The sequence below is a fragment of the Carassius carassius genome, chromosome 18 (assembly GCF_963082965.1).
Source record: "Carassius carassius chromosome 18, fCarCar2.1, whole genome shotgun sequence".
NCBI lineage: Eukaryota > Metazoa > Chordata > Actinopteri > Cypriniformes > Cyprinidae > Carassius > Carassius carassius.
This window is the reverse complement of record NC_081772.1, coordinates 2,475,344-2,487,848: the sequence shown is the minus strand read 5'-3', so window position 1 is coordinate 2,487,848 and position 12,505 is coordinate 2,475,344. Positions and strand designations below refer to the sequence as shown.

Below are 12,505 nucleotides of genomic sequence, written 5' to 3'. Positions count from 1 at the left end.
GGGATCGCCGTGAAAGCACCGGATCGCAGAACGTCACGTGTCTCCGGTGGACATCACAGGAGCGCAAAGTTCCCGACGATCCAGATGGGAAGAGCGGGAATGCTTTCGCAAGCAGAGGGACCGAAGGACATCACCTGAGACCGATGTTATTCGCACGCGCGCGCTTCACGGTAGACGCATGCGGCGCCGCAGGATGCGTGCATGCGGGAATTTAACGTTTCCAGTGTTGTTGCAATGCGGCGGGGAGGAATCTGATGAGAGCAGGGATCTGGGACGGTGAAGGCTGGGATTCTGCGCTGCTGTATCTGGATCCAGACCTCCGATCGTGCTCTCTCTCCGCTTGCGCATCGCTCTTTGAAGCCGCGACGATGACCAGCGCGGATCAGGAGCAGCATCAGGACCGCACCATGACGACGGTCTCCAAGAAATCCATCATCGCCAAGATGTTCAAAGTGCGTAAGAGGAGGGAGATGCTGCTGGCGCAGGTGTGTTTGGTCTGCAGTGTTCTGCTCGTGGCGTGGAGCATGTCGAGCATCCTGACCAGGACAGGTGAGTCCGAGCAGAACCGGCTTCTGGGTGTCTGTCAAAGACATGTATGTCCCAGACAGAGCGGCGATCGTCATCACAGCGGACAGGTAGAGGAGGGAATTTGACTTTCCAGGTGACATGGACCTTAAATTAGTAAAAGAAATGGACAGTTCATGCAAATAACAGAAAGTGAGATTGTGAGATTCATCAATGGGAATGTTAGCGTATTAGAAGTGTTCAGTGTAAAAAATAGCTTTTGATTGACAGTTTAGCCAAAAAAACCAAAAACAAAAAAAAACCTTTGACAGTGGAATTTCTGTAGTAAATTAGAGCCAGAAATTAGATTCTTAAATTCCATTTTTTTTATGTTCATTATAAATTAAACTTTTAATGCAGTTCTATTGCTATCTTAACAATAAACATATTCTTTTTTTCTTTTCTTTTTTGTCCATCTTACAATGCATACATCTTTTACAGTATACTGAATTTATATCATCATTAAAACCAGTAATGGAATTTTTGAATTCTCTTTTTTAAATATTTTCCTTAATTGCACTGAAATTTATTTGAAATTAAACTGAACTGCAATTATATATTTATCTTAAGAGTGTTAGTCAATAAATATATTCCTGTTTTGTTCCCTTTGTTTGTCCCTCTTACACACATCCTTTACAGTACTAACTTAAATTATATAATTCATAGAGCCAGCACTGGGATACTTTCCCTTTTTAATATTCATTTTAAATTAAACTATTAATGCAATTCTATATTTATCTTAAAAGTGTTTGTCGATAAACATATTCCTATTTTTTTTGTCCATCTTAAATACAGCATTACTAATTTAATTTATAAATTAGTATAATTAATGAGATCAGTGACCTCGAACTCTAAGAATGAACTATAAAAAAACAAGTTATTACTTAATCTAAAATATAAACATATTTTAATATATTAATTAAACATAATATTATTTATAATTCATATATTAAGAATATTTATATAATATTATTGTTAATATATTTCATTTTATTTGAGTTTATACTGAAAATATCTAAAATGATTTGATCCCATTATTTCCAAATTATGTTATAAATTTCATCTTGCACACATACTTCAATAGATTTTTGGCATGACATTATACACAAATAGCTGTCTTTAAATATGTGCATCATTGTGTAGACATATGAACAGTTGTGTATATTTCAGGGTCAATGGTCTACATAAAATCAGTTCTATAAGATTCATTAGTGGCATTATCCTGTTTGTGCTTTATATGAATCATAATCATAAATGTTTGCCCTCCACATTTCTGGATATGTATTCACATTTGTGTGCTATGAGCTATAATAGAGGCAGAGGCATCTAGATACAGGTGGCTTCACTAGGGCTGTGTCTTCAAACCTAGTGAGCTGCCTTTCTAGACTGCATGTGTGCACATCAGATGTGTAGGTAGTCAGCTCACAAGGTTGTGTGTGTGTCGATGCTCTGTCTCATATGCAGATTTTAATGCACTTTGGTGATTTGTCTTTTATGGTCAGGCATGTGTGTGAAGTGTGCCGCCTGATGCCTTTGGGGCAAATGAGAGTCACATTCCTCGGCTATCGTGAAACATTGAGCTCAGATCATGATATGAACTGAACAGCACATGCATATGACTGAACTGATCAAAAGCTCATGATGCTTTATGTGTGTAACTGTCATGTCATGCATCTTACATGCACACATAGAATAGAGTAGATTATCCCCCATATGATTTAAAAGAAAGATTTAAACGATTAAAGGTCATAATAGCTTTATTTGATTTTATTTAGCCTAATACCTTATTACATTAATACAAATTTTCATAGGAATTTGTCCAATTTATATTTTTTTTAGAGCAAAGAGGAAACAGCAAGCATTTACAAGTGTATATTGTTAACTAAATCTAAAACAGAAACACACACAATTTACATAATTTGTTAACTGAAATCCAATGAAATGCTAAAACTTTTTAGGTCAGCTAGCTGCTGAGACTTTTTTTTAAATCAGTTTAACCTGGTGTAGTAAAATAATTCAAACTGAGATATTTTAAACTGTTTTAAAAATTGACAAAAATGCAAAGTCACAGATAACGAAAAAAAAAAAAAATTTCACAGAAATTGCTAGTAAATTTAGCAAAAAATTGCACTGAATAAATGATGAAGATGAAAGATGAAAAAAATAGAAATATTTTATAGAAATATTTTGCACTTTTTTCCGTGTATACTGTATGTCAGGACAGAAATGTGACAACTGGGTGAAGGAGGAGCTGGAAACAAGTGCGATTTAAACATTTTAATGAATATGAAACAGACAAACAAGGGTACAACACGATGCTGGGAAGACGACAATCCAAGACGGCGGTGTGGCGGTGAGGAATCCAGATGGTGACGGTGAGAAAGCAGCAGGAGAGGATTGGCACAGGAACTGCGGGGAATAGAGCCGAAGGTAAGTCGTGATGCTTTGTGGAAGTGCGGAGAGTGGATGAGGTTCCGGGGGAAGACACGGACATCCAACGCAAACAACACAGAAGCAAGAGACAGAGATCAGACATGAAACAACATTCTCACAAACACAAGACGTGAGACAAGCCAATATATAGGGAGTGTGTAATGAGTCACAGCTGCTGCTGATGACAATTAACGGAGACGCCCACAAACTAATCAGTGCAGACGCGAAACACACAGACTTCACCACAAAGTGCAAAACCCAGAGATCACGGTTTACCAACCGTGACAGTACCACCCCCTCCCCCCCACCAATAAGAACTCCTCTTGGAGTTCCCAGAAGGGCCTACCTGCTGATTGTAATCATCAATAAGGGAGTGATCCAATATGTCCCTAGCAGGTACCCAACTCCTCTCCTCCGGACCGTAACCTTCCCAGTCCACCAGGTACTGGAATCCTCGTCCCCTCCGTCTCGAGTCCAGAATACGATTAACTGAATAAGTCTGTTCCCCATCTACGAGACGCGGCGGCGGGGGAACCGGAGTAGGCGGATAAATACTTGCATAAAACACGCGTTTAATTTTGGACACATGAAAGGCGGGGTGTATCCTCCTGTACGCTGGAGGTAGTTTGAGGCGGACTGTCACCGGACTAATGATCTTGGTGATAGTAAACGGTCCAATAAATTTGGGAGCTAATTTATTAGATACGGAACGCAGAGGAATGTTACTGGTAGAAAGCCACACCTTTTGACCCACGACGTAAACAGGAGGCTTTGACCAGTGGCGATCGGCCTTGGCCTTAGTGCGCTCCCTCATCCGGAGCAGAGTCTTGCGGGCTCTGGTCCAGGTGCGGTGGCACCTCTGGACAAACGCGTGAGCGGAGGGGACCGCGACTTCAGATTCCAGACTGGGAAAAACTGGTGGCTGGTAACCTAAACTGCACTGGAACGGAGAAAGGCCCATAGCTGACACTGGTAACGAATTGTGAGCGTACTCCACCATAGAGAGTTGTTGACTCCAGGAAGAAGGATTCATGGAGACCAAACATCGCAACGTCTTCTCTAAATCTTGGTTGGCTCGCTCAGACGGTCCGTTACTTTGGGGATGATAACCCGAAGACAAGCTAACTGACGCTCCTAGCAATTTACAAAACTCTTTCCAAAATTTGGATATAAATTGAGATCCCCTGTCAGAAACCACGTCTACCGGGAGGCCATGAAGCCGAAAGACGTGATCTAGGACAGTGACCGCTGTTTCCTTGGCTGTCGGTAATTTGGGCAAGGGAATGAAATGTGCCGCCTTCGAGAATCGGTCCACTACGGTCAAAACGACCGTCATGCCATTAGAGGGCGAGAGGGCGGTAACAAAATCTAGTGCGATGTGGGACCAGGGTCTCGAAGGGACAGACAGCGGTTGAAGGAGATGAATTCCCACTGGCGCAAACTGAGCAAGCCAAAACAAAATCGCGGACGTCACGAGCCATACGTGGCCACCAGAATTGTTGTTTAACCAACCCATTAGTTCGACTTATCCCTGGGTGACAAGCCACGTTAGAGCAGTGACCCCACTGGACGACTTCGGACCTTAACCCCTCCGGCAGAAATAAACGGTTCGGTGGACAACCGGGCAGAGGCGTTACCCCTTGTAAGGCCGTCTTGACCTTCGACTCGACCTCCCATACGAGTGCTGAGACCACTAATTTCTCAGGTAAAATACACTCGGGAGTCACCGGGCGGGCGGAGGGATCAAAAAGACGTGATAAAGAATCGGGTTTGACATTTTTGGAACCCGGGCGGTACGATAAAGTAAAATCAAAGCGACCGAAAAAAAGTGCCCACCGAGCCTGCCTGGAATTGAGTCATTTGGCAGTTCTAATGTATTCTAAATTCTTATGATCGGTCCAAACAATGAAAGGTACCCCTGAGCCTCCCAACCAGTGACGCCACTCCTCTAAAGCTAATTTGACTGCCAACAACTCTGTTACCAATGTCATAATTGCGTTCTGCAGGAGATAATGGATGGGAAAAAAAACTCGCAAGGATGTACCTTATCGTCCGAGACAGCACGTTGGGACAACACTGCTCCTACCCCCACCTCTGACGCGTCGACCTCCACCACGAACTGCCATGTGGGATCAGGGGCCACAAGGATGGGAGCCGAAACGAAGCAGCTTTTGAGGTTAGTGAATGCAGTCTCAGCTGCGTCCAACCACCTAAACGGAGTACTGGTAGAGGTCAAGGCTGTCAGAGGTGAGGCTAGTTGACTGACATTGCGTATGAAACGCCAATAGAAATTGGCGAACCCCAGAAACCGATGTAGGGCCTTACGGGAATCTAGAGATGGCCAATCTATCACAGCCTTAACTTTGTCAGGGTCCATACGTATTCCCTCGGACAAGACGATATACCCAAGGAAGGGAACAGACTGTGCATGGAATACACATTTCTCCGCCTTGACAAAAAGCCCATTCTCAAGTAACCTCTGGAGCACTCGTCTGACGTGTTGAATGTGTTCCTGGAGAGATGAAGAAAAAAATCAGTATGTCATCCAGGTAAACATATATAAACTGATCTACCATATCTCTCAACACGTCATTAACGAGTGCTTGGAAAACTCCTGGCGAGTTGGAAAGCCCAAACGGCATCACCAAGTATTCAAAGTGCCCTCTGGGGGTATTAAAGGCGGTTTTCCATTCATCCCCCTTCCTGATGCGGACCAAATGATAAGCATTACGTAAATCCAATTTTGTGAATACAAATGCTCCCTGTAACCTCTCGAAAGCTGAAGACATGAGTAGTAACGGATAAGTGTTCTTTATCGTAATGTTGTTCAGCTCTCGGTAATCAATACAAGGTCGCAGAGAACCATCCTTCTTACCCACAAAAAAAGAATCCCGCCCCCGCTGGAGAAGAGGAAGGACGGATGAACCCAGATGCTAAGGAATCAGAAATGTATTTCTCCATGGCCTCCCTCTCAGGAATAGAAGGAGAGTATAACTTGCCTTTAGGCGGAGACTTACCTGGCACTAAATCTATGGCACAGTCGTAGGGACGATGCGGAGGAAGAGAAGCAGCACGGGACTTACTGAACACCTCCTTCAGGTCCAGATACTCTGCGGGCACGTTTGGCAAAACCATGTTCTCCTTCTGAAAGACAGAAACAGGGACAACAGGACAAGTAGAAACCAGACAAGACTCATGACAACTTTCACTCCACAATGTGACTGTGTTGGAACCTGTGTTGGTTCCTGGCCGTTGAGTGCGGTGACATGGATGGGAAGAGACACAGGCAGGACAGGAATGTTCAGGTGACATGGAAGGAGTGAGTCGATGAAATTACCTTCGGCTCCGGAGTCCAGAAGGGCGTGACAGTCGTGAGTGTGATTCTCCCACCGCAGTTTCACCGGAAGGAGAGTCGATGATGTTGTTGAGGACTTCCCAGCGGAGATCCCACCCGATAGTAGCCTCAAGTTTTCTACCGGGCTGGCTCTTTTACCGAGCAGGTGAAGATGGTATGTCCTGAGCCTCCACAGTACAGGCATAGTCCTTGGGACCTCTGCCGTTCTCTCTCCCTTCGGGACAGCCGAGCTCTACCCACCTGCATGGGTTCGTGGTCGTCGACGGGACCGACCGCATTCTCTCGACTCGAGTGCCCCCTGCCCGGAGAGATGGTATGGCGTTAGGACTGGTCTGACGACCCAGGCGATTAATCCGGGCATCAACTCGTAAGGCTAAGTCAATAAGACTTAGTGTGGGGGGCAGCTCGAGGAGGTAGATCTCCTTTTGAACACGGTCGGCCAGCCCATGCAGGAATCGATCCCACTGCGCCGCCTCGTTCCACTGGCACGCGGCTGCCAGGGTGCGGAACTGAATGGAGTAATCCGTGACTGAAGAGGTTCGCTGATGTAAGTCTGAGAGCTGTTGAGCGGCTTCCCTACCGGCCGCGGCTCGATCGAATACCCTCCTCATTTCCTCCGAGAGGGAGTGGAACGAGGCGCAACACGGATGTTGATTTTCCCACACCGCCGTCCCCCATAGGGCGGCCTTGCCCGACAGTAGAGTGAGCGTGAACACCACTTTAGATTCCTCGGTGGCAAAGGTGCTGGGCTGCAAGGCAAAGTGCATGGAACATTTATTTAGAAAAGTTCTGCAGAAAGCTGGCTCATCGGAGTAGTTTTCTGGCGCCGGAAGTCGGGGGACGGGCGGCGCAGGCGGTGCGATGGGCGCAGTGGGAGAAGTGAGCTGATGGATCTGCTGGGTGAGCTCGGACACCTGTCCCACCAGCGCTTGGATAGCGCGTCCGGTGTTAGAGATGCTCTCCTGCTGCTGATCTATGCGTTTAACACTGTGGTGCATAAAGTCTGTTAGAGTGTTGGTGCTCGCTGCTTCCATGATGTTAGAACGTTCTGTGACGACTGGGTGAAGGAGGAGCTGGAAACAAGTGTGAGTTAAACAGTTTAATGAATATGAAACAGACAAACAAGGGTACAACACGATGCTGGGAAGACGACAATCCAAGACGGCGGTGTGGCGGTGAGGAATCCAGATGGTGATGGTGAGAAGGCAGCAGGAGAGGATGGCACAGGAACTGCGGGGAATCGAGCCGAAGGTAAGTCGTGATGCTTTGTGGAAGTGCGGAGAGTGGATGAGGTTCCGGGGGAAGACACGGACATCCATCGCAAACAACACAGAAGCAAGAGACAGAGATCAGACATGAAACAATGTTCTCACAAACACAAGACGTGAGACAAGCCAATATATATAGGGAGTGTGTAATGAGTGACAGCTGCTGCTGATGACAATTAACGGAGACGCCCACAAACTAATCAGTGCAGACGCGAAACACACAGACTTCACCACAAAGTGCAAAACCCAGAGATCACGCTTTGCCAACTGTGACAAGAAAAGAGATTGAAATGTATCATTAATTTTTTTTTCATTAATTTGGATTTTAACATCATATATGATATAAAAGTAACAATGAAAGCAACAAAACTATCAATTACTGTTTATACAGTAAAATCCAAATAATTTGACTGCTTGCTAAACTGTTTGTCACTATGTATATTTACATGAATGTCTTCATAACCAGGGTTAACGCAAACTAAAACCATAAAAAAGTGTTACTTCAAATACAATAAACATTAACTGAAATAAACTAAAATAATACTTTTTTTTAAGTATAATATATATATATATATATATATATATATATATATATATATATATATATATATATATATATATATATATATATATATATATTTATAAAACAGTTTAATTTTATGATTTTTTAAAAAGTTGAAATTGCTCAACTTATTTTGATAAGTTGAAGTAGCCTAATGTAAAAACGTAAGTTGAAATTACTTACTAATAATATTTTTACAGCCATATATTAAAATAACACTGCATCATACAGCATGTACTGTTATTTGTTCACAGATGCACACATTATCAGATTTCATGCAAGATTTATTCATCTTTATTTAAAAAATAAAAATTAATAAAAAATGTCCAAATGTGCATCCAAAATTTGTTGAATCTTTCAAGTCTAAAGCAAGTCGGGATTTTTCTGCATGTCTGTCATCTACCATGTGAAAGGTTTGATCTTCTAGACAAGCTAAAAACAAGCGGCTTGATTTGAGCTGTCATATCTCAAACCCAAATGTAATTCTCAAATTAAATGCAAGCCTTCTGAATTGATTACAAAAGCATTAATTACAATAAAAACAAGAAGCTTAAAAGATTATTCTGCACTGATAGTGTCCAGACAATAACAAATCTGTTATCAGAAACGGATCCTTTCTCTACCGTCTGCTCATGACAGGAAGTTGAAACATGTGTTTGGGTGGGTTGTGGATGTCAGACTCATTGCTTTTCTCATAAGAGTTTAGGAAAGAAAGATCAAAGACGGAGGGAATATATTCAGCCCTCCCTTTCTAATCAGGCAAATCCTGTTTTCCTCCTCTTCATCTGTAGCTTCAGGAGAAAAGAAATGCATAACTGTTACTCTCCTCTCTGCCTGGTTTTCCATGTTAATTATATTATCTTCCCCAGTCCTTTCTTAATTATAGACTAAAAAGTCTTTCAAGTGTGATCTCAGTGTAATTTCCCAAACACTCAGGAAACAACTGAGGGAAAGTGAGAATCTCTTCCTTTTATTTACACGCTTGTTCTGAAGCTCTTTGAGAAATATCTCTGGCCTGGAGCTGCTCGTGTGCTCTGTGAGAGTCTCATCAGCATTTCAGGACAGTCGTTTGGACCGCATTTAGGCCGGTTTACTTTAATTGACATCCTGAGATACCTTGAAACACCTGCAGTGGAGCAAACACTGCCAGCGCTGCTCAGGCGTCACTAAAAAAAAGACTCATTTACGTTAACGCAGAGCACAATAAAGTCTAAAGTCGTCTGCTTTATTGCTCTATTTTTACATTTTTTTGTATGCTAATGAGATTTAACCGCACTCTAGGCTTGTATAAAGTAGTCTGAGTGCTGAATTTATTAGTGTTTGATTCTATGCTGATGGTAGCAGAAATAAATAATATTTAATGTTTATATTCATTTATGGTTAGATTTAAATATAGCTTATATTTAATGTTTAATGTCCTTTTAAGACATCAATTTAAAATTGTCTTAATTTTGATAATTTAATTTAGTAATTTATTCCATTTCATTAACTTATTAATATTTACGACTCATTTATTAATGGTTTATATTTAAAATAATATGAATTATATGTAATGTTTGCCTGTACAAATACAAATTTTCATTTAATTAATAATGTAGCTGCAATTATTTAATTGAAGGTTTTAAATTAATGGTTAATATTTACAATTATGTGAATTATATTTATTGTTAATGTTATTCATTTGATATATTAATTCAATAAATTAATTTCAATAATGATATTTAACAATATTTAATATTTGTATTCAAATGAGGTGAATTTAAGGCCATGTATAATATAAATACAATTTAATGTTAAGTGCATGTAAAATTATTCATTTTAAGATATTAATTTACTATATTTATTACCACATTAAAATATCCTCAAAGAATTCCCCAAATACTGCAGGTTTTAATATCATAATTATGCATATCATTGTTGATTATTGTGACTGTGTAACCCCAAAATATAGAATAAAAATAATCATTGTGCTATTAACAAATTTAAAATTTTATAATCGCTTATTTTTGAGTATGATAGTCTGAAATTAGATATTTAAAGTGATGTTTAACTCATTTGATTTCTGATAACTCTGTCATCATTTATGTTCCAAACCCATGACTTTCTTTCTTTATTGTCTAGTGATTTGACCAGTGTTTGGTTTTTGCAGGTCATGGTATGATTGTGGAGGAGTGGCATATGGAATCACATGATCACTGGGGTCGACGGCTGATGTCCTCTGCGCCTGATAATGCGACGGAGGTGAAGAACTGCACAGAGCCAGGTGAGATGAGCATCTCTCGACAAATGCTGTGCATTCTGTGCATCGCTTGCAAAGCCATCCGCAGCAGACAAATGAACCGGCCGGACAAACACTTCAACACAATGAATTCACCATGATGTTTTTTTTTGCAGTGAATACCACAGTATCTGAATATGATATTGGAGGCTTGTGATGTGCTCATGGTCTGATGTGGCAGTAGAGCGCTGAGGACTATATTTAGGTTCATTGAGACACCACTAATGACCCACGAGGAATTATCAAGTGTTTTTGGTTAATCAGCAGATGGGAAACCTCACAGAAGTGCATGTTCTAAGAGCTTTGAGGAGATTTGAACTCCATGCCAGGCTGTTTTTTGTAACTCCAGTGAGATTTAAGCGAAGGTTTAATGTGACTTTTCTGTTCACTTGTGGAAGTTTTAATCAGCTTTGGTCTGGAGAGAAAGGCCTGCGTTTAAATGACACTAGTGTTCTTCATCTGTCCCGGACTTACGGCTGTTATTCTGACTGCGGTTGTTCTCATTAAACTCTCTCGAATGCAAATGAAAAGTCTATTTTTAGCTGTGGATGTTCTGTTTGTTCGGTTTTATGAGTTTCGAGTCTCAGTCAGACATAGTTTAAAGAGAAAATCTGAACTGAGGTGTTCGATGTTGCTCCTTTTTATGACTGTGGAGCAAACAGATTTTTTGGAGATTTTAAGTCATTTCATATGTGTTAGTAGTTTAAATGACATATTTCTTCATATGTTACATGGTAACATTACAATAAACTTCCATTAGTTAATGTTAGTTAATTTATATTCAAGTTAATTCACAGTGCATTAGCAAGTGTTAACAAGCACAACGTTTGATTTTATTAATGCATAAGTAAACGTTTAAATTAACATTTACTAAGATTAATAAATACTGTAGAAGTATTGTTCATGCGTAGTTCATGTTAACTAAAGAAGTTAACTAATGAAACTTACTGTAAAGTGTTAGCAATTAATTTAGCATTATACAAGTTTTTATGCTAAATTAATTGGTAACACTTTACAATAAGGTTTTTATTAAAAGCATACTCAGCTGAAAAAAAGAGAGTTTTGCTCATGTTCCCATAAATTTACAAAAATGTTAATTTTAAATGTTCTCTGAACATAAAAAACTTCTAGTTTTTTTTAAATGTTTTGAAAATGTTGAACTTTTTTTGTTATTTAAACATTAGGGGAACATTCCATTTTTAAGGACCATTACTTTTAAATGTTTTCTGAACATTCCAAACATTCCAAACATGATAATTTTGCGAACATTACTGAATATTACTTTTGAATGTAGTAAAAGTAGTAGTAAAAAAAAAAATTTTTTTTTAAATGTTACAGAAATAAACATTCCATGAGGAAAAGCTTTTGTGATAACATTTTAAGAAAATTATGAAAGACCTGATAACTTTCCCAGCAAACTAAATATTTTCGAACAACATTTTGCTAACATTTAATTACATTATGAAAACGTTATTTTTGAATGTTTTCTGATTGTTCAAGATGTCACTTTTTTAGATGTTTTAATTAAAAAACTTTTTTTTTTGTTATTGTAAGAAAATCAAGGCAACATGCAAACAGTATTGTAATGTTATTTTTAATTTACAAAATATACATTTATAATGTTTAAAAACATCCAGAAATAAGGCAGGCTCCATGAGCAATAAATAATTATGTTTCGAGAACATTAGTAAAGAGCAGATAACTGTTCCTTAACTGGGTAAATGTATCAGACAGTGAATGATCCATGCGAGACAGCGATGTTTGGAGCATTAGGATGTTGCTAAGATAACAACATGATGCATTAACAATCAAAATAATGCAACTCACTTGGTTTTAGATTAGAGCTAAAGCCATATTTTATTCAAGATTTAGGTTTCATGTATGTGAGCTCCAGGTTAGCTCACATATATGAACTCACATTTTTAAGATTTTTCTGAGTGTTTGATCATTCATCGAAGGGAAACAGGAAAATCTGACTTTAAGTAAATCCCATACACTAAGGACTTTCCCTTTCAGTCAACATGACTGTGTTAAAATCTTATCTG

The 12,505-nt window shown here is 39.9% G+C and overlaps 1 protein-coding gene across 2 annotated transcripts in view; it reads left to right on the top strand.

Moving 5' to 3' along the window:
* LOC132092097 (sodium/potassium/calcium exchanger 4-like) overlaps positions 1-12,505 on the top strand; it is a 44,236-nt gene continuing 31,731 nt past the window's right edge. For both annotated transcript variants that reach the window (XM_059498175.1, XM_059498174.1), the window contains exons 1-2: positions 1-549; positions 10,332-10,445. In XM_059498175.1, coding sequence (XP_059354158.1) covers positions 255-549; positions 10,332-10,445 — 409 coding nt within the window. In that variant the 5' untranslated portion in view covers positions 1-254. The remainder of the gene's footprint in view (positions 550-10,331; positions 10,446-12,505) is intronic.